This window comes from Lutra lutra, chromosome 9 (genome assembly GCF_902655055.1).
Source record: "Lutra lutra chromosome 9, mLutLut1.2, whole genome shotgun sequence".
Lineage (NCBI taxonomy): Eukaryota > Metazoa > Chordata > Mammalia > Carnivora > Mustelidae > Lutra > Lutra lutra.
This window is the reverse complement of record NC_062286.1, coordinates 76198292-76218404: the sequence shown is the minus strand read 5'-3', so window position 1 is coordinate 76218404 and position 20113 is coordinate 76198292. Positions and strand designations below refer to the sequence as shown.

The window sequence follows — 20113 nt, the reverse complement described above, 5'->3', positions numbered from 1 at the left end:
GTTTGATTTCCTTCCCGCATGAAGGCAGAGACCGTTTGATTGGCCCCACGGGAACCCCCCACTCCCCCCACCCCCCAGGTCCTCAGACCTGCCTGCCAGCAACACAAGGAAGAGGAAGAGGTCCTGGCAAAACAGAAGCTGGGAGCTGGCCTCAGGGAGACCCAATGTACAAGCACACGGGCACACACGGCTCAGTGCCACCCGCCTCCTCCTGCCAAGACGTTTCCTGGAGGAAGGGCTCCCTGAGCATACATAAGGAGCACCTCACTGGAACAGTGAGGTGGACACCCCCCCACCCCCCCTCTAGCATGCTCTGTGGGGGCCCAGGGAAGACCATGAATCATTCAGCGGGCAATGTCCACCCTTCCTGGGGAGACGGCTCTGGCCTCAGAGCTGCATGTGGGCATAGGTCCCAACACTTCTCCACTCAGGGGAATCGGATGTCCTTTTGAACGGCTGTCAAGGGAGGAAAAAGTTCAGCCCCTGATACCAACTTCTGTCGTAAAGGCACGTGACTTTGGTTCCAGGGATCTGACCTGAGGTCACACATCCAGCTGGGTGATGAATGTGAGCAGACCGGCCAGGCCATCTCCGATGCTGGGGCTCCGGGCTCCAGGAGATGCGTTCTTGCATGGAAATCTATGTAGGTGCTGCCTGGTGAGGACGAGGCCTCCCGCAGCTGCCCTGTGCCCTGCTGTGCCAAGAGTGCCCACTTCGTACATTGGGAAGATGATACCCCTCTTCACAGATGGGTAAGGAGGCATGGATCTCTTTCAAGAGGTGGTTTTTAAAACTCGCATTCACTTTCCCCCCCTAAAACTTCTATTTTTTTTAAAGATTTTATTTATTTATTAGACAGAGAGAGATCACAAGTAGGCAGAGAGGCAGGCAGAGAGAGAGGGAGAAGCAGGCTCCCTGCTGAGCAGAGAGCCAGATGCGGGGCTCAATCCCAGGACCCTGGGATCATGACCTGAGCCGAAGGCAGAGGCTTTAACCCACTGAGCCACCCAGGCGCCCCTCCCCCTAAAACTTCTAATGGTAAAAATGAGTTTATGTGTTCATAAAATACAGAATATAAGGAAAATAAAAGTTACCTATAACCTCCAAGTGTTAACTTTTTGCACAGCAAAACACTGAACCATACTACCTCTTGAGAGATCAAGTAACTTTTTATTTTCCCTTCATTTTCATGCTTCCGGCTGAACACAACGGGGTAATTATTGAACCACAATTTTCCTCTCTTGTGTCTGGGTTTGTGGTCCTTGGCATAAACAGGAAATAAGAGTGACCCCAAGGCTAAGTGGTGACCTTCAGGAAGTGGCCCTTACCCACTGCGTAGCAGGGGCCCTCTGACCGGACCATGTGGAAGGCGGTGGGCATTCCTCCAGAAAGGCCCTGGGCTCCCAGGGCTGGCCAGGCCGCCTCTCCAGTGCCTCATTAGCATACTTGAGGGAGGAGGGTCTGAATTCCTCACTCTGGGGAAGCTGGCCGGCCACCTGGCCCCATATGGCAGGGCTGCTCAGTCCCCAGGTCACTGCCGCATGGGCCCTCTTGTCTGTCAAACACTTCCTGCCGGCCGTCCAGTCTGGGACAGGAAACCTGCTGTCACACAGACCGTGGCCGGCTGAGGCATCGAGGCAGCGCTCTCTCCTCTCTCCTGTTCCTTCCCCGCCCTCCTCTCTCTTCAGCGCTGCTATCCTTCTTTTCCCTTCAACCCTTCTTGCTTCTTTCCCCCCCTTTCATCGTCCCTTTATGAGACACCTTCTCAGCGTGGCGACGTCGGCCTTTACCAATATGCAGATGCTCAGGTCCAGTCACCTGGTGTTGCTTCCGGGGCTACGCTCCAGACAAAGCTCTGGGTATGAAGATGCTCTCTACCACAACATTTATAAAGGAGGAAGGTCGGAAGTAACATATATGCTGAGGAGAATGGCTAAAGGTGTTGAGGCCTCGTGCTAGGCAATATTCTCTCAGCATTCACGTCATGACCAATGGCGACATTAGGGCCTTGTTGAGCTCTTCATTGCACAACATATAAGACACCTTTAGAAGATGGCTGAGGAAAGCTGAACACCGACTGATATCAGTGGTCTGAAGGATTTGGATTTTTTAGGTGTAATAATGGCATTTAACTTCTATCTAAAGATAGAGCCCTATCTTTTAGAGACACACAGTGAAGTACTTATAGATTCAATTATATGTGCCTGGGATTTGCTTAAAAATAATCCTGAGGGGATAATGTTAGTGGGCGGGGGTAGAGACGGAACAGGATCGCCTTAGAGTTGATTGCCGAAGCTGAGTGATGACTGATGGGGAATGATTACACTATTCTATGTATACTTGAAACTTCCCATGACAATCAGATGGCTTTAGAATTAGTGAAACAGACATAAGGAAACCCTGAAGAGCTGGAAAAGATAAGACTCCTGCTTTCAAGAGACCACGGATAGCTCAGCCTCTGGGCTCCCTACCGTCTGGTGTGGGCCCGGCGGCCTCCTCCCCATCCCCTTTGGCCACCAAGGCCCAGCAGGATTTGCCCTCAGGAGCACGAATGGATAGCTGCCCTGAGTCCTGCGGGCTTTCTCTCTTGTTCTTAGATGAATTCCCAACTGCAAGTGTTGGATGTGGCTGTGGTCAAGCTTTTAAAATCCCCTTTAAAAGCAACAGAACCCATGGCTGTGTGATAACAAATGTAAATTTCCTTCCATGGAGGAGTGTGACAGGGCAACTGTCCTAATGTTACAGTGTGCACTTGGGGCTGGGGATGAACTTTTCACTGCTAGCATCACACATGGACAGAAGAAGGGTGTTGTCTCCAATGAGCAGATGGAAATGACGATGATGTGTGCTGGAAAACTGCTGGATGGCCCAGAAAGTGCCTCCAGTGTCGGCAGAGACATCACCCCAGAGGCATGTATGGTGAGTCTGACTAGAGTTCTATGCTCCCAGGGTGCGGGGGAGGAAAAGGCTCTATGAATACATAAATACACAAGCGACCTAATATTTGCTGCTATGTAGGGCTTTTTAAAATACGTGCATCTAAATCGGTAAATTAAATATGGTAAGTCGACATGTGGGATTATTTCATCTATAATCCTGAAAACTGACATGTCCCACCTGACTCAAGCACAGCCTTGAGTTTCCTCACTGGGGCCAGCCCTTATCCTTGGGCTCCAGAAGGGACAGGGCTTGGCCATCCCATGCCAACATTTACCTGAGGAACCATTCTTCCAGGTGGCTCCGTGGCTTGAGCTGTGAACGGTCCAGGATGCAGGGCAGGGGCTGATGCCTGGGTAGAAACACCGTCTCCCCCGGGTGCACCAGCGGGATGACCTGAGGTGACACGGAGAACTTCTCCACCAGCATCCTGGCAAAGCAAGGAGCCGGAGAGGCGAGAGTCAGCAGCTGCACCTGGTCTGCAGCCCAGGAGGAAGCCAGGGAAAGCCAGATGGTACCCCGGGCCTTAGTGACCGTCGCCTGGTGGGGAGAAGACTGGGGAGGACAGCGCCACCTGCTGGTAAAGGAGGAGCCTGCAAGATGCTGACTCGAGCTCTTCCCCATCCCACTCTCGGTCCTGCATCCCAGCCCCTTCCTCTGGGCTTTTTTAGCCCAGGAGCCAGAAGTCCTGCTCCCAGACCCAGTGCCGCCCATTCCCTTTGTTCAGCTCAAACTTTCACTGGGCACCCGCGATACGTGGGTGCCAGGTGCTGAAGGATGAGTCAGGCGTGGGCAGCCATCGCATGCCTAAAGGAAGGGTAAACATATCACCACAATAGCCTTCAGCAAGTGGGCCGACCACAAAACTGCCTACACAGGCACGGCCCGGGGAGGCTAGGGCGGAGGAGAGAAGCTTCGGGTGTGGCCCGGGACAGGGAGGGCATCAGCACAAGGAAGGAGCCAGGATGCTTCTTCTGGGGCACCAGTCTGTGAGCTCTTGTGATCACGAGGACTCCCCAGGGATTCCGGATGCCCAGGCCTTGCCCTGCCTTGTGTATCTGATCAGTAGATCAGAGCTGGGTCCCACGGACAGGGAAGGAACAGAGAGAAGAAGGGATACATTCCAACTCTACTGGGAGGGGTAAAAATTGTCAGGAGGGAGTAGGGAAAAGGGAGGCATTTAAAGATTTTATTTATTTATTTATTTTTATTTGACAGAGATCACAAGTAGGCAGAGAGAGAGAGAGAGAGGAGGAAGCAGGCTCCCTGCTGAGCAGAGAGCCCGATGTGGGGCTCGATCCCAGGACTCTGGGATCATGACCTGAGCCGAAGGCAGAGGCTTTAACCCACTGAGCCACCCAGGCACCCCAAGGGAGGCATTTAAGACAGTTCCTACGAACATAGCAAATCTCTGCTTCATGAAGGACTGGCCACAGTGCCCTGGTGGGTGAAAACAGCAAGTTTCAGAATAGGAAGTGTGTACGTGTGTTTGCGTGTGTGTGGTGTAGGTATACACACAGACATAGGCACATACGCATTCTTAGACATGGGCAACACCCCCCACATAATTGACATGGCCAGCTATGAGCTTGAGCTATCCCTAGGGAATAGGATTTGGGGGGAGCAGGGAGGAGACTTTTCCTGCTTACGTCACACAACTGTGTTCTACTTGATTCAAGAGAAACAGAACACACCTTCGACAACAAGAAAAAGAGCCAAATGAAACAAGCCACAAGGGTGGCATCCCCTCCTGTCCCCAGCCTGGGCCCTGGGATGGTGGACTCGGATGGGGAACCATGCTCAGGGCTTCTGTTGGGGTCTGGGACACAAGACCTCTGCAGGCTGAGCTGCGTAGCTGGCAGCCTACCACTGGCTGGATGAAATCTGCCTCCCTCTGGCCCCCGACCTGAGGGAAGAGGCCGATGTTCATCACTGGCTCACATCACCAGCTTATTTGGAGGGTGAAATGGCGCAGGGTGTGGAAACGCCATGAGAACACAGGGGACTTTTGCTCCTGCAGGCTTTAGCAAGCAACTTGTGTGAACCACCACACAAACAGGAGAACAGTTTTCTGTTTCGTTCCTCTCTTTGCCATTTCAGCTTTTGGGGCTCTATGGCTTCTGTTGCTCTTATAGTAAGGAAGAATTGCAAATTATTAAAAGTCTACAGGAATTGGGCTCATCTATAAGAGGGTCTTAGTCTGGTCCCCTAAACCATCATACAAAGGGACTTTTGTGACACTAAATGTAATGTATATGCATTATTAAGAGTTCTGAGATGACTCTACCATGTCTAATTGGGGATTTCCTGTGCAGCCCTGAAGTGAGGATAAAGGATGATGTGAGGGCTGAAATGTTCCCCCCTCCCCTGCCCTAGTGCACACATAAGGTCTTTTAACTTTAAGAAATAGAGAATGTACGATGGCATCCACTCAAGATGCAAGCCAATCCTTAGAGCGTGAGGGGACGCTGGGCTCTGGGTGCTTGGGGGTCTCTTCTACGGTGGGCATCCGCAGCGGGCATGTGACTCCTGGTCACGAACAACTGCTCTGGCAGATGGTGGCTGGCCCCCCAGCCGCAGCCTCACCCTTTCCAGACCCACATCCTCTGTGGGATGGCTGTTCCAATCTGAACACCCACAGAGGTTCACAGTGGAAAGTATCAGTGAGGAGGCCGGGGTCCTCCTAACCAAGGCCGGGGGTCATCAAACTACAGTCTGCGGCCAAGTCCTGCCCATTACTGTGAACAAGGTTTTATTGCAACATAAGCATATTTATTCACTTGTATATTGTCTACGGGAGCTTCCCTGTCACAACAGCAGAGCTGAGAGGTTGTTGCCACAGAGACTGGACGGCCCTCAAAGCCTAAAATATTTACTGTTTACAAATACAGAGAGTTTGCTGATCCCTGATTGAGTCCAGAGATGATTATCAGAAAAACTTGGGGGAAAAAAGCAAACGGCCAGCCACGGTGATGTTCACAACCATCTCTGTGCAACAAAAACAACGTAAACCCTCTGGGGGTCCTAAGATGGAGGCTCCAAAGAAGTCTGTAGGTTGTGACTCTACATTTCCTTCATTAGAAGAATGCTAACTTAAGAGTGTGCACGAAAACATGACCTGTCACTGCTTAGACCAATGTTTAATAACCTAACTCAAGCTGACAGGAAAAAAAATCGAAGCTTGGACAGGCCGACGATTCAGGGCAAGCTGACCAACCTCCCCTAAGCCGCATGGCTGAGGTGACCTCATCCCCCGCAGGACCCCCCAACCAGCGCACTTGGTTCCTGAGGGAGGGAGGGAGGGAAGCAAGGGAGGACCCAATTAAAAGAGAGAAAAGGGAGATATACAGAAAGATCTAACCTGACTCCAATTCCCCCTTCAGCTATGCACGTTTTTCTCTTTCGACCTCTCCTCCTGTTCTCCTATGGGCCTGTTCCAGTCAGGATCACCCTCAGTGATCCACCAGAGCTGCTCTTGTCAAGGTCACCATGACGTCTACTTTGCCTCCTTGGGCCCCTCTTCTCTCTATATACTTGCTTCCCAGGTGATCTAATCCAGTTCATGGCTTCAAACGTCACCTATATGTGGTGACTCCTGAGCCTCTCTCTCCGGAAGAGGTGATCCAGACTGTCTATTTGGTCTTGCCCCTGGGATCCCCCAAATGAACTCTTGACCTCACAAGTGCCCCCAGTGCAGCCTTTGTCCCTTAGTCTTCTCTAGTTTAATTAGACAACTCCAACCTTCCAGTTGCTCAGGCCCAAATCCTGGGGGGTCTCTTTGATTCCCCTTTCTCCCATACCTTCCATCCAGTTCATTAACAAATCCTGTCAGTTCTACCCTAAAATTATATCCAGACTGTGCCTACTCCTCACCACCCACCCTCACTCCCAGCCTCTTACTTCTCAGGATGACTACCATGGCTCATTTGCCCCTGTCTCCTTTCTTCTGCTCTGCCCCAGGCTTCCCAGTTTATCCTCAACATGGCAGCAAAGGATCCTGTGGAGCAGTGGCGGTCAGCTCACATGGAGGAAGAGCTCCTGCATTGAGCCCACTCTTGGCTTCCCTGACCTTCTCTCCCCAGCCCTCCCTTCCACAGCTGCCGCTATGCTCCCCCACGGGGTCCCAGAGCTGCCTCTCACCTCCTTTACAGTGTCCTGCTAGAAGCCAGCCACCTGCTCATCGAGGTCTTCCCTGACCCTCATGCATAGTCTCATAGGCCTTCCGTACTCCTCCTGTCCCCCCTCCACTTTATCCTTTCTCCTGAACACTCATCACCTCTCTTCATGCAGGAGGATAGAGCTTTCTGTCTGGTTTTGTTTTTGCCGTATCCCCAGAGTCTGTAACAGAGCCTGGTACAAAGTTGGACTCAGTAGATGTCTGCTGGCTGGCCAGCTGAATAGACGGATGGCTAACAGGGTACCCTGATGATGGATTCAGCTGTGGCTCCTCAGCATCTCTGAGACACTACAGGACAGATGAGACCGCCTGCCTCCAGCCAGTGGCCCAGTTAGATCATGGCTGGCATATACCTCCCCACCCACCCAATGACAGCACTGATAAAAGCCATCATCTTCTTTTCCCCAGATGGGGGAAAATGAAAAATGTCACACAGTCATATTCTCCCCTTTAAGGGCAGATTCATCTTAGACTGTGGTTTTGTAGATTTATTCCCCCAAGAGACCCGGTTCTATAAATTTGGGTGGAAAACTGGGGCCAAGTAGGCTGTGTTTTCCTATCTCTGCGCCCTCAAAGGCCCACACTGGACCCTGATACACAGTAGATGATCCAATATTTCTGTAACCGAAGAATACATGTAGGGCTTTTCTTGAGTGTCAGTTTAAGAAAAGGAGACAGTGTGAGAACTTACAAAGACATACAAATTGCTGGCTGAAACTCTGTCTGAAAACTAGAGCCTGTCAACACTTCAATCCTTTGCCTTGAGAGGCAGGTGCAGGGACTCCCCTCCGCCCCCAAAAGTGGCCAGGCCCTAGCCCCTCCCATGCCCATACCCTACCTGTGCTCAGGTGTGAGAGGCACTTCATCTTCATCCAGATCCAGGAAGCTGAGTTGGGGACGGTCATGCAGAAGCAGCTGCTCTCGTTCCTGCTCCAGGGCCTGGTCCCTGCAGGGAGCGGAGAGCCAACAACTGAGGTCAGTGCTGTCCCCAGTCAAGTGACCTGGACACTGAGCTGCAGACCCCATGAACATGGCAAGGCCTAGGAATTGGGATTTTCACTACACAACTTCAAACCTCCCTTTGTGTACCTTGTTTAGTATTTGCCCACTTTTTAACACATCAAGGCCTGTGCCTAGCCCCTTCTTCTCCTCCCAGGGTCTGGCCACACTGACCTGGGGAGGCCCCCAGGCACATGGCTCCTAGAGTCCCTCACACATGGCCTGCCTTTCCAGCCGTACCCTTCGGTCTCCAGCCCCTGAGACCAGTCCCCACCACAGCCCTGCATGCCAACCATCATCTTGCTGGAATCCTGACTCCTTTACCTCCCTCTTGCCCTAACCACATCAAACCCCTGAGCAGGCAGAGTCCAACCTTTTGCCTTCTGGATCCTTGGCCCTTCAACAGCCTGAGAGCCTCCCCAGCCCTTGCCCTGCCCCTCCAAGGGCCTGCCTTGGCGTTGCCCAAAAAGTCCTCAGTTCCTAAAGACTTCACCTCCAGCCCAGGTCACTGTCTACAGTTGGAATCTTCCTCGCCAGTGACAACTGAATGATTTTAGCTGAATGTGCCTGGGCATCTCCGAAGCCACACGTATAGGTCTGAATTCTCTTCCACACAGGCTCCAGAGTCCCAGCCACCCAGGTCAGCAGACTCATCATAGCCCCACTGCCCTCGTCCCAGGGCCCCACCCCATCACCATTTACCATACTTCTCTCCTCCCTCCCATCCATTCTCCATAATGTGGCCTAAGCGATCTCTGCAACACAGTGGGAAACACAACACTACCCACTTAAAATTCTCCCAACTTGACCCTGTGTTCATGAGGCCTCTCGTGACCCAGCCCCAGTTTGCATCTTGGCTGCACCGCCTGCTCTGCCGGCCCCCAACCCCCAGGCCCCAGCCCTGGGAATTCCAGCTCTAGTCAGCCACCGGAACACCTGTCCTACCCACTTTCACATGTGTTGTCACCCATGCTGTCCCCCCATACCGCAAATCTTCTAATTCTCCCAGTTTCAAAGATAAGGATACCTGTGGGGAGCCCTTTCTGACCCCCAGGTTAAACTAGGTGCCAGTATTCCAGGCTCCTCTACAGCAACCTCACAGCACGGGAAATACTAGAAACATTAGGATAAATGTCCAGGTGAGTGGGGTCCCACCGTCTCCTCCAAATACCCAGTGCCTGGTGTGGGACCCAGCAGAATAAGAATCTCCCAGTGCTGGGTACCCTGATGAGTTTACCTGCCCGTATCACCGGCGTGGTGATACTCAGGCTGTACTACTTGGTCAAAGGCACATGCCTTTTCCTCTTCTCTCTCATGTAACACTTGAACAGGAGCCAAGAGGCCCCACATGGGCATGAATTGGGCAGAAGAGAGGAAGGGACTCCCCCTGTCTCCCCTCCACACCAACCCAAGGTTCACGACCCCCTCGTCTGGGGTTCTCTGCCCCCTTCAACCTGACTACCATCCATATGCTTACTATTGATCAGAGAACACAGGGCACTCTGCGCTCCCAGAGACACGCTATGCAGGAGGGTGGTAGGCTGCTCGATCCTGAGGGGAAGATGCTAGGAGTCTTAGAGGACAATCCCCCGAAATCAATGCCCACCCCACAGAATGCAGACCCCATGAAGGACCTCCTCCCACACTTACCACTTCTCCTGCAGTAAGTAGTCTAAGCTATTGACGTAGCTCTCTGAGGCCCCAGAGGTGAACTGGAGAAGTGGAACATGAGAATAGTGGACAGAAAGACAGACAAGGGGGGAGAAGAATAAAATTAATCTCAATTAAGCCCTTTATTTATCTTGTTTATGTGTCTGAATAAGCAATACCTTTACATGATTAAAAATTCAAGAAGCATAAAGGCATGCAGTAAGATGTCTCCCGTCACCAGCATCCCCAGCCACCCAGGTCCCTTCTCACAGGTGACCACAGGTGTTCACTTCTCTTTGTGCTTTTGGAGACATTTTATCCACAGACAAACAAACAGTAATACAACACAGATTTCCCCTTACCCATAAAGCATATGGTAGCAAACTATGAACCCTATTCTACCCTTTGCTCTGCTCATTAATAGAATGTCTTCAGGGTCATTCCATATCAATACTAAAGAAGTAAGTTAAAAAAAATAAACTTTCGGGGTACTCTAATGTAGGACTAGGACATAATGTATTAATTCCCTAGTGGTGGGCATTTGGATTATTGCCAATCTTGGGCTATTTGAAATATTTAAGACCAGGGACACCTGGGTGGCTCAGTCGGTTAAATGTCTGCCTTTGGCTCAGGTCATGATCCCAGGGTCCTGGGATTCAGTTGAGCTCCTTGCTCAGTGGGGAGCTGGCTTCTCCCTCCACCTGCGGCACCCCCTGCTTGTGCTCTCTCTCTCTCTCTGACAAATAAATAAGGTCTTAAAAAAAAAGGAGGAATAACCTCTATTTAAAAAGAAAAAAAATAAGCAAAACAAATAATTAAGTCCTATTCTTAAAATAAATTTCCTGGATCCGTGGGCCCCTAATTGTTCCCAGTCTACCTAGCAAGAGCTGTTTATTCCCACCCAAGTTAAAGTTCATCATTAAAGTTTCCATTTAGACATTCCAATCCACTGTACCCGAGTCAGCCTGAGTCTTTGTGCCTGGTCTAGCTTAGACCGGGGCACCAAGGTCCCCCTTTCCCCAGGGGGATATCCTCAACCTTAGGCACAAAAGCCTTGATGCCATACAAAAGTGGCATCAAATTTGGCACCACCCCAAGCCAACTGTTAACAGAGGTTAGCAGCAGAAATATGGGGAGAGATGCACCCCAGCCACAAGGGTCCAAGGGCTGGGGAGAGGTTGAGAGGGTATGCAGTTGATGAGGGATAGTTAGAGGGAGCTGGCCAATGAAAGGCAGCTGGGGTATGGCCAAGGAAGAATGACCAAAAAGGGAGTGGTGGGGGTGACTGAGGAGGAGTGGCAAGGAGAGGAGACCAAGGGGAGTCCACCAGCTTACCAAGGTGTGGGTGTCCATCACTTCAGCCTTTTGGCTCGGGCCTGCCATGTTCCAGAACGGCTCCTCCAGTGAGGCCAGATTCCCCTGAGGGTCCGAGTCCTGGGGCTCCTGCTCTAACTTGTCAGGCAGCTGGTGGGCCCATGTCCTCAGGCCGTGAGGCCCCACTGCATCAACCCTCCTCGGGCCTGGGGTTCCCCTGCCTGCTGGCGGTACCCTCAGGTTCAGGAACTCTACAGGTGGCGGGCTCCAGTCAATGGGGAACATGTCCCTGGCCGCATGCACCTTGGGCTTCTTTGACACCTTAGGCGTTAGAGCTGAGGTAGGACTGCTGCAGCGCCGGGTGGCATGGAGGAGCCTCTGGTGCAGGGGATGGTCGAAGCAGCTGCCCTTCAGGCTGGGCAACAGGATGGGCGTCGCTTCAGCTTCCTGGCCCCCTATGAATAAGATGGAGTACTGTGGTATCCCCACTTACCCACCACCATCCTGGCCACTGTGCCATGCTGGATGAGGAGAGGAGGCAACTCAGGATTGATGTGGGCAGAATGTGAGCAGAATCCCTCAACCATGAGTTGTCCACTCCCTCATGGCCACAAGCTTCAGAACGGCTCTACCTGTACATGTGAGAGACACCTACCTTCGTCCTGAGGAAGGGCTGGCGGAGTCTCCTCAGGCCCGGCCATCTGCAAACCACTGGACTTCCTGTCCTAGAAGGAACTGTCTGTCAGGTGAGGTGAGCTTCCAGAAGGAAGCTAAAGGCTCGGAAGCTCTAGGTTCCCTACAGAAGAGGGCCTGTGCCCACTGGTGCCCAGGATGGAAATCCCCCTCCAACTCTACCCTAAGGACCAAGCACATGCATCATGAAGATCAAGTTGCTGGGGTGAAAGGGGCTCCAAGTGACCTTTCATTTCAAGGATGTGATAGGCAAGTGTATGGACATCAACTTTTTTTTTTTTTTTTTTAAGATTTTATTTATTTGACAGAGAGAGAGATCACAAGCAGGCAGAGAGAGAGAAGGGGAAGCAGGCTCCCTGCCAAGCAGAGAGCTCGATGCGGGACTCGATCCCAGGACCCTGAGATCATGACCTGAGCTGAAGGCAGTGGCCTAACCCACTGAGCCACCCAGGCGCCCTGGACATCAACTTAAAAAAAAAAACTTTTAGAGGGGTGCCTGGGTGGCTCAGTGGGTTAAGCCTCTGCCTTCGGCTCAGGTCATGATCTCAGGGTCCTGGGACTGAGCCCTGCGTCGGGCTCTCTGCTCAGCGGGGAGCCTGCTTCCCTCCTCTCTCTGCCTACTTGTGATCGCTCTCTGTCAAATAAATAAATAAAATCTTCGGGGAAAAAAAAAAAAAAAAAAACTTTTAGAAAAGCAAAGTAGCACAGCTCAACAGAAAAGTTGTGTTGAGATGACATTCTGCATGTCTTGCTTACTCAGTGTCACCCCAAGAAAGAATGTTTGCTCACGAGGGGTAGGGCAGGGCTCTCTAGTCCTTGTCGTTTTCCCAGAATCAGCACAGACACGGCACACAGTAGGACTTGGTGCATTTCTGTTGAATGAGTGAATGATTTAAAGATACCCAGGGCTGGCCCAACAAGCTTTCTCCTTAGGAACTGTCCATCTACAGCTAAGGAACACAGACATACACAGACATCGCTCATCATTTCAGGCTCAGGATTAGATGAACTGAAATGTACACGAAAGGCTAATATCTGAATGATATTAGGAAACAACCAATTACCAAAAAACAAACACTAACCCAACAAGGGTTTGGACCCAACAAAAGTGGAAGACATTCAAATCAATATGCCTATGAAATGTTCTTTGATCACAATGAAATCATTCAAAATTTAAAAATTTATAATAAATGCTGACAAGGCTGTGAGGAAATACATTGCTGCTGGTACTCTAAAATGGTCTTATTCTTTTTAGAGAGCACTCCATCAGTATAAAAATAACTGCAAAAATGTTCATACCTGGGCGTAGGGAATCCCAGAAACCTGTCCCTCCACAAAAGCAGTAATTAAGCTGACAAAACCTGTCAGAACTAACACTTCGAGAATTCTGGAATTTAGCAAGAAAGTAACAACAAGCAGGGAAAGGCTTAATGAAGAAAGAAGTTACTAAATTTCAGGAAAACGGTATTCTGGATTTTGAACTTAGACGGTGTAGGTCCCCCACCCCCCCAGTTAAGAGGCAGCTGTGGAGGCTGTGTTCCTGGTTTGGCTTCCTGGGGCCAGAGGGGGCAACACAAACTTTGTTCTCAGAGAACTGTGGTTGTATGTTTTGACCTGTATCCTGGCTCCCTGAGGGGTCAACTCAGGATCTTACCTCTGTTTTCTCTCACTTGGAACTTTCCCAGGGCTGAAGTGGCCTCCTGGGCAGCCTTTGTTGAAAGCACTGAAAGGCAAGTCTACCAGCCACAACCACCTGGGGCAAGGGATAACGGGTGAGGCAAGCCGCAGGGAGTCTGAAGGGCCTGTAAAGGAAGAGGCTGAGGAAGGAGATACACAGATTTTAAAAAGCTCCCACATAAACTAGAGTCCAGAAGGTCCCCATGTACACCCAGGGCTAAGGCATGCTTAGGAAAAGACCTGAGAAGACAGTAAGTTTTAAGCTCTGGCTGATCATTAGACTCCACATATACCAGAAGTGAAGGATGGCCAAGGCTGAGTTGCATTAAGGTCTGTCTAATCTTTGATAGAGTACACCACAGAACCAATCTGCAAAGGTCAGAAGAGTTTTATTGTGCTGATGGTAGTGACATTTAAGGAATTTTCTAACAACTTACCAGTTAACCACTAAGCTAAAGGAACAGTGATTTCAGTGATGTCATACAACAAAATGATAATGTCTTCATAAAAATAGTTTAGAAATGTCATTAAACAATCAACTGTAGTTGTTGTGTAGTTGATGACAACCAGCAACAGCAAAGTCAATGGGGGGGGGTAATCCTATTTCCAGAGCTACTGCATTATAATATCCAAAATGAACAATTTTCAACAAAAATTACAAGGCATGCAAAGAAACAACAAAGTCCATTCATAGACAAAAAAAGAATGAAAGAAACTGTTCCTGAGGAAGCCCAGGCATTGGACTTATTATACTAGACAAAAACTAGACAAAAACTTTAAATCAACTGTCTCAGATATGCCTAAGAACCAAAGCAAATGATGAACAAAGAACTGAAAAAAACCAGAAGAGAATGAAGTCTCACCAAACAGAGACTATCAATGAAGATTTAAAAAGTTATAAAAAGGAGGGGCGCCTGGGTGGCTCAGTGGATTAAGCCGCTGCCTTCGGCTCAGGTCATGATCTCAGGGTCCTGGGATCGAGCCCCGCAGGGAGCCTGCTTCCTCCTCTCTCTCTGCCTGCCTCTCTGCCTGCTTGTGATCTCTCTCTGTCAAATAAATAAATAAAATCTTTAAAAAAAAAAATTAAAAAAAAAAAAAGTTATAAAAAGGAGCCAGACATAACTTCTGGACTTGAAAAGTACAAAAACTGAAATGAAAAACTAAGTAGAAGTCTTCAACACGAGATGCAGGTTAGCAGAAGAATCAGTGAACTTTTACAGAGGTTAACTGAGAGGTCAATTCTGAGGCACAGAATGAAAAAAGAATAAGATGAACAGAGCCTCAGAAACCAGTGGGACACCATTAAGCACATCAACATATGCATAGTAGGAGTTCCAGGAGTTGAGAGATGGAGATAGAGATGGTGGGGTGGAGGGGGACAGAAAGAACACTGCACTTCCAAGAAGCTCAGAAAACTCCAAGTAGGTTAAACTGAAAGGGATCCACACCTAAATACATCACAATCCAACTGTTAAAAACCAATGAGAGAATCTTAAAAGTAGGGAGAGGGAAGTGATCCATCACCTACAAGGGAGTTCTCAATAAGATCAACAGGTGATTTCTCACCAACCATGGAGATCAGCAGGCAGGGAGGTGAAATATTGAAAATGCACAGACTATGGACCAAGAAGTCTGTATCCAATAAAACTAACCTCCCAAAAAGGAGAAGATAAGGTATTCCCAGATAAACAAAGACTGGGAAAATTTGTTTCTAACCAATCTGTTCTGCCAGAAATACTAAACTAAATTCTTTAGGCTGAAGTGAAAGGATATTAGAGAGTAACCTGAATCTATACAAAGCAAAAAGAACAGTGATAAAGGTAACTACCTGGGTATACATAAAAGATGGTATAAATGTGTGTGTGTGTGTGTGTGTGTGTGTGTGTGTGTGTGTTTTAAGGATAGCTATTTTTAAAAAAATATATTTTATTTATTTATTTGACAGAGAGAGATCACAAGTAGGCAGAGAGGCAGGCCGGGGCAGGGGTAGAAGGCTCCCTGCTGAGCTGAGAGCCCGATGTGGGGCTTGATCTCCAGACCCTGAGATCATGACCTGAGCCGAAGGCAGAGGCTTAACCCACTGAGGCACCCAGGTGCCCCTAAATATTGTTTTTACTTATAACTCTTTTTCTCCTGATTTAAAAGACAACTGGATAAAGCAATAATTACAAGTCTGTCTTGATGGGTGCACAACGTCTAAAGATATAATTCATATGACAACAACGGCACAAAGGACGGGGTGGGAATAGAACTATATAGGTATAAAGTTTTGTATCTTACTGAAATTAAATTGGTATTAATCTGAACTAGACTGTGAACTATGTAGTATTTATAGGTAAATAAAACAGGCAAGCACTACCATATTTTTGGTTTCTAACTCTTTTTTCCCTATGTGATTTAAAAGACAAATGTATAAAATGAAAATTACACATCTATGTTAATGAGAACACACAATTAATGTTCAAAGATGTGATTTGTGACAATAAAAACATAAAGGGGGGATGGAATTGTATAGAGGCAGATTTTTTTGTATACTATTGAAGCTAATTCAAACTAGTTTGTTAAATTTAAAATTATAAATTATAATCTGCAGGATAACCACTAATAAAATAACCGGCAAATATACAGAAAAGGAAATGAAGAAGGAATCAAAATGGTACAGTAGCCCAAAAAAACAAACAGGGGTGCCTGGGTGGCTCAGTGGGTTAAGCCTCTGCTTTTGGCTAGGGTCCTGATCCCACGGTCCTGGGATTGAGCCCCAAATCCAGCTCTCTGCTCAGCAGGGGGCCTGCTTCCCCCTCCCCCTTTGCCTGCTTCTCTGCCTACTTGTGATCTGTCAAATAAATAAATGAAATATTAAAAAAAAAGAAATTACAATAGGACAAAGAAAACCATGATATATTGATGTAAGACTCATTCACCAAGAAGACATAATGATTATAAATATAAACGCACATAAAAAGAGAGCTTCGGTAGGGTTGAAGGGTGAAACAGTTATAAACTGATAGTTGAAGAATTCATTATCCTACTTTCAATAATGTAAAAAGACAGGTGATCAAAAGAAAACAGAGGACTTCTACAACACCATAAACCAATTAGACATAACAGGCATCTACAGAACCCTTCACTCTGTAACAGCAGCGTATACATTCTTTGCGAGTAACATGGAATTTTCTTCAGGATAGATCATATGTTGGGCTGCAAAACAAGTCTCAATAAGTTTGAGAAGATGGAAATCCTTTTTAAGGGTACCTTTCCTGGTCACAATAGAAACTAGACATTAAAAAAAAAACAAAAGGAAAACTGGGAATTTCACAAATATGTAGAAATAAGACAACAAAATCTTAACCAATAGATCAAGGAAGAAATCATAAGAGAAATTAAAAAATACTTAGAGGTAAGTGCAAACAAACAACATATCAAAATGTAAAGGATACAACGAAAGCAGTTCTCCCAGGAAAACTCATAGCTCCCAAATGTCCCTCAACCACTGAGTGGATAAATAAAATGTGGTTGATGCCCCTGGGTGGCTCAGTCATTAAGTGTCTGCCTTAAGCTCAGGTCATGATCCCAGGGTCCTGGGATCGACCCCCGCATAGCTCCCACTCCCCCTGCTTGTGTTCCCTCTCTCACTGAGTCTCTCTCCATCAAATAAATAAATAAAATCTTTTAAAAAATGTGGAATAGCCATAAAATGGAGTATTACTGAGCCTATGTTAAAAAAGACATTAAACCAGTAACCTAATTTTATACTGCAAGGAAAAGAAAAAGCAAAGCAAACTCAAGGTCTGCAGAAAGAGGGAATAATAAAGATGGGGGGGGGCGCCTGGGTGGCTCAGTGGGCCCTCAGTGGGAGCGCCTGGGTGGCTCTGCCTTCGGCTCAGGTCATGGTCTCAGGGTCCTAGGATGGAGCCCCGCTTTGGGCTCTCTGCTCAGCAAGGAGCCTGCTTCCCCCTTTCTCTCTGCCTGCCTCTCTGCCTACTTGTGATCTCTCTCTGTGTGTCAAATAAATAAATAAAATCTTAAAAAAGAATAAATAAAGGGCTCCTGGGTGGCTCAGTGGGTTAAGCCTCTGCCTTCGACTCAGGTCATGGTCTCAGGGTCCTGGGATCAAGTCCCGCATCGGGCACTCTGCTAGGCGGGGAACCTGCTTCCCTCTCTCTCTCTGCCTGCTTCTCTGTCTACTTGTAATCTCTCTCTGTCAAGTAAATAAATAAAATCTTAAAAAAAAATAAATAAAGATCAGAGGGAAAACAAAAGAAGTAGAGAATAGAAAAAACAATAGAGATAGTCAACAAAGCCAAAACTGGTTCTTTGAAAAGACCAACAAAGTTGACAAACCAAACTGGACTGACCAAGAAAGAGAGGAACTCATATTACTAAAATCAGAGATGAAAGTGCAGATGTTACTATCCACCTTAGAAATAAAAATGATTAAAAGGGAGAATATGATGAATAGCTCTACACAAATTAGGCACCCTAGATGAAATGGACAAATAATATACTGAGGAATAAATTTAGCGAAGTTTAAACTTTAAAAATGACAACATTGTGGAAAGAAATTAAAGACACAAATTAATGGAAAACATTTTGCATTTGTGGATTAGAAAGCTCAACATCACTAAGATGGTAAAACTCCCTGAAGTGGTCCACAAAATCAATGCATCCCTGTCAAAATCCCAAAGGCCTTTTTTTGAAAGAAATGGAAAAAGCGATCCCAAAATGCATATAAAATCACAAACGACCTTGAAACAATTTTGAAAAGGAAAAATAAAGTCGGGAGACTCAAACTTCCTGATTTCTAAACCTACTACAAACGCATAGTAATCAAAAGAGTGTGGTATTAGCATAAGGGTAGACATATCATATCTAGGTCATATATCAATGAACTAGAACTAGTTCATATCAGTGAACTAGAACTGAGATTCCAGAAATAAACACATACATCTATGGTCAATTGATTTACAACAAAGATGACAAGATCATTTGATGGAGAAAGAAGAGTCCAACAAAAGGTACTAGGAGAACTGGACATCCACATGCAAAAGAAAGACACTAGATTCTTGTCTCACCTGACACCACACACAATAATTAACTCAAAATAAATGGATAACTGAGGGGCACCAGGGTGGCTCAGTTGGTTGAGTGTCCAACTCTTGGTTTTCAGCTCAGGTCATGATCTCAGGGTTGTGAGATCGAGCCCTACGTTGGGCTCTGTGCTCAGCATGGAATCTGAACCTTTCCTCTCCCCTCCCTTCCCCTCTACTCCTCCCCCCACTCAAATAACTCACTCAAATAACTCCTCTCCCCACTCTCTCTCAAATAAATAAATAAATAAATAAATTCTTTTTTTAAAGTAAAAAACCTAAATGTAGCATTAAAACTATACAACTCTGGGGCGCCTGGGTGGCTCAGTGGGTTGGAGCCTCTGCCTTCGGCTCAGGTCATGATCCCAGGGTCCTGGGATTGAGCCCCGCATCTGGCTCTCTGCTCAGCAGGGAGCCTGCTTCCTCCTCTCTCTCTGCCTGCCTCTCTGCCTACTTGTGATCTCTGTCTGTCAAATAAATAAATAAACAAAAAACCAAAAAAACAAAAAAAACTATACAACTCTGAGAAGAAAACACAGGAGAAAATCTTCACAACTCCAGGTTGGGCAATGGTTTCCTAGATATGATATCAAGAGCACAGGCAACAACAACAACAAAATAAATATTCTGGATTTCATCAGAATTTAAAACTTTTGTGCTTCAAAGTCTAGGTGAAGAAAATGAAAAGACAATCTATAGGGTGTAACAAAATATTTGCAAATTATACAAATCTGAGAAGGGCCTAGTATCCAGAATACATGAAAAACGTACAACTCAACAACAAAAAGGCAAAAAAAAACCCACCCCCAAAGCCCGGTTAAAACATAAGCAAGAGATTTAAATGGACATTTTCTTTTCTTTTCTTTTCTTTTTTTAAAAGATTTTATTTATTTATTTGACAGATAGAGATCACAAGTAGGCAGAGAGGCAGGCAGAGAGAGAGGAAGGGAAGCAGGCTCCCTGCTGAGCAGAGAGCCCCATGTGGGGCTCGATCCCAGAACCCTGAGATCATGACCCGAGCCGAAGGCAGAGGCTTTAAACCCCCTGAGCCACCCAGGTGCCCCTAAATGGACATTTTCAAAAAAATCTATACAAATGGCCAAAAAGCACATGGAAAGATGCTCAATGTCATTGGGCACTTTACTAGGGAAGTGCAAATCAAAACTATAATGAGATGCCACTTCACACCCACTAGAATGGCAATCAGTCAATCAATCAGTCAATCAATAACTAGTGTTGGTGAGGACTAGAGAAAGTGGAGACCTCACCCACAACTGGTCAGAATGTAAAATGGTACAGCCACTGTAGAGAAAAGTCTGGCAATTTCCCAGTAAGTTAAACACAGAGTTACCGTATGACCAGCAATTCCACTCCTAGAATACCCAAAAGAAATGAAAATAGGTATTTTCATACCCAAAAGAAATGAAAATAGGTATTCAGACAAATCCTTGCACATGACTGGTCATAGAGGCACTACTCACACAGCCAAAGGTGGAAACCATGCAAGTGTCCATCAACTACCGAACAGATACATAAAATGTACCATAGCCATAAAACGGAGTATTATCAAATCACAAAA

At 47.3% G+C, this 20113-nt stretch overlaps 1 protein-coding gene across 10 annotated transcripts in view; it reads right to left on the bottom strand.

Moving 5' to 3' along the window:
• The window catches only part of FAM178B (family with sequence similarity 178 member B), a 114346-nt gene that overhangs the window by 80091 nt on the left and 14142 nt on the right, over positions 1–20113 (bottom strand). For 5 of the 10 annotated variants that reach the window (XM_047745990.1, XM_047745989.1, XM_047745991.1 and 2 more), the window contains exons 2-6: positions 11733–11802; positions 11099–11532; positions 9764–9825; positions 7953–8060; positions 3215–3367 (exon numbers count right to left, since the gene is read on the bottom strand). In XM_047745990.1, coding sequence (XP_047601946.1) covers positions 3215–3367; positions 7953–8060; positions 9764–9825; positions 11099–11532; positions 11733–11802 — 827 coding nt within the window. Of the gene's footprint in view, positions 1–3214; positions 3368–7952; positions 8061–9763; positions 9826–11098; positions 11533–11570; positions 11710–11732; positions 11803–13424; positions 13588–20113 lie in introns of all 10 variants that reach the window. The other 5 variants (XM_047745987.1, XM_047745988.1, XM_047745996.1 and 2 more) reach the window with 5 other exon arrangements.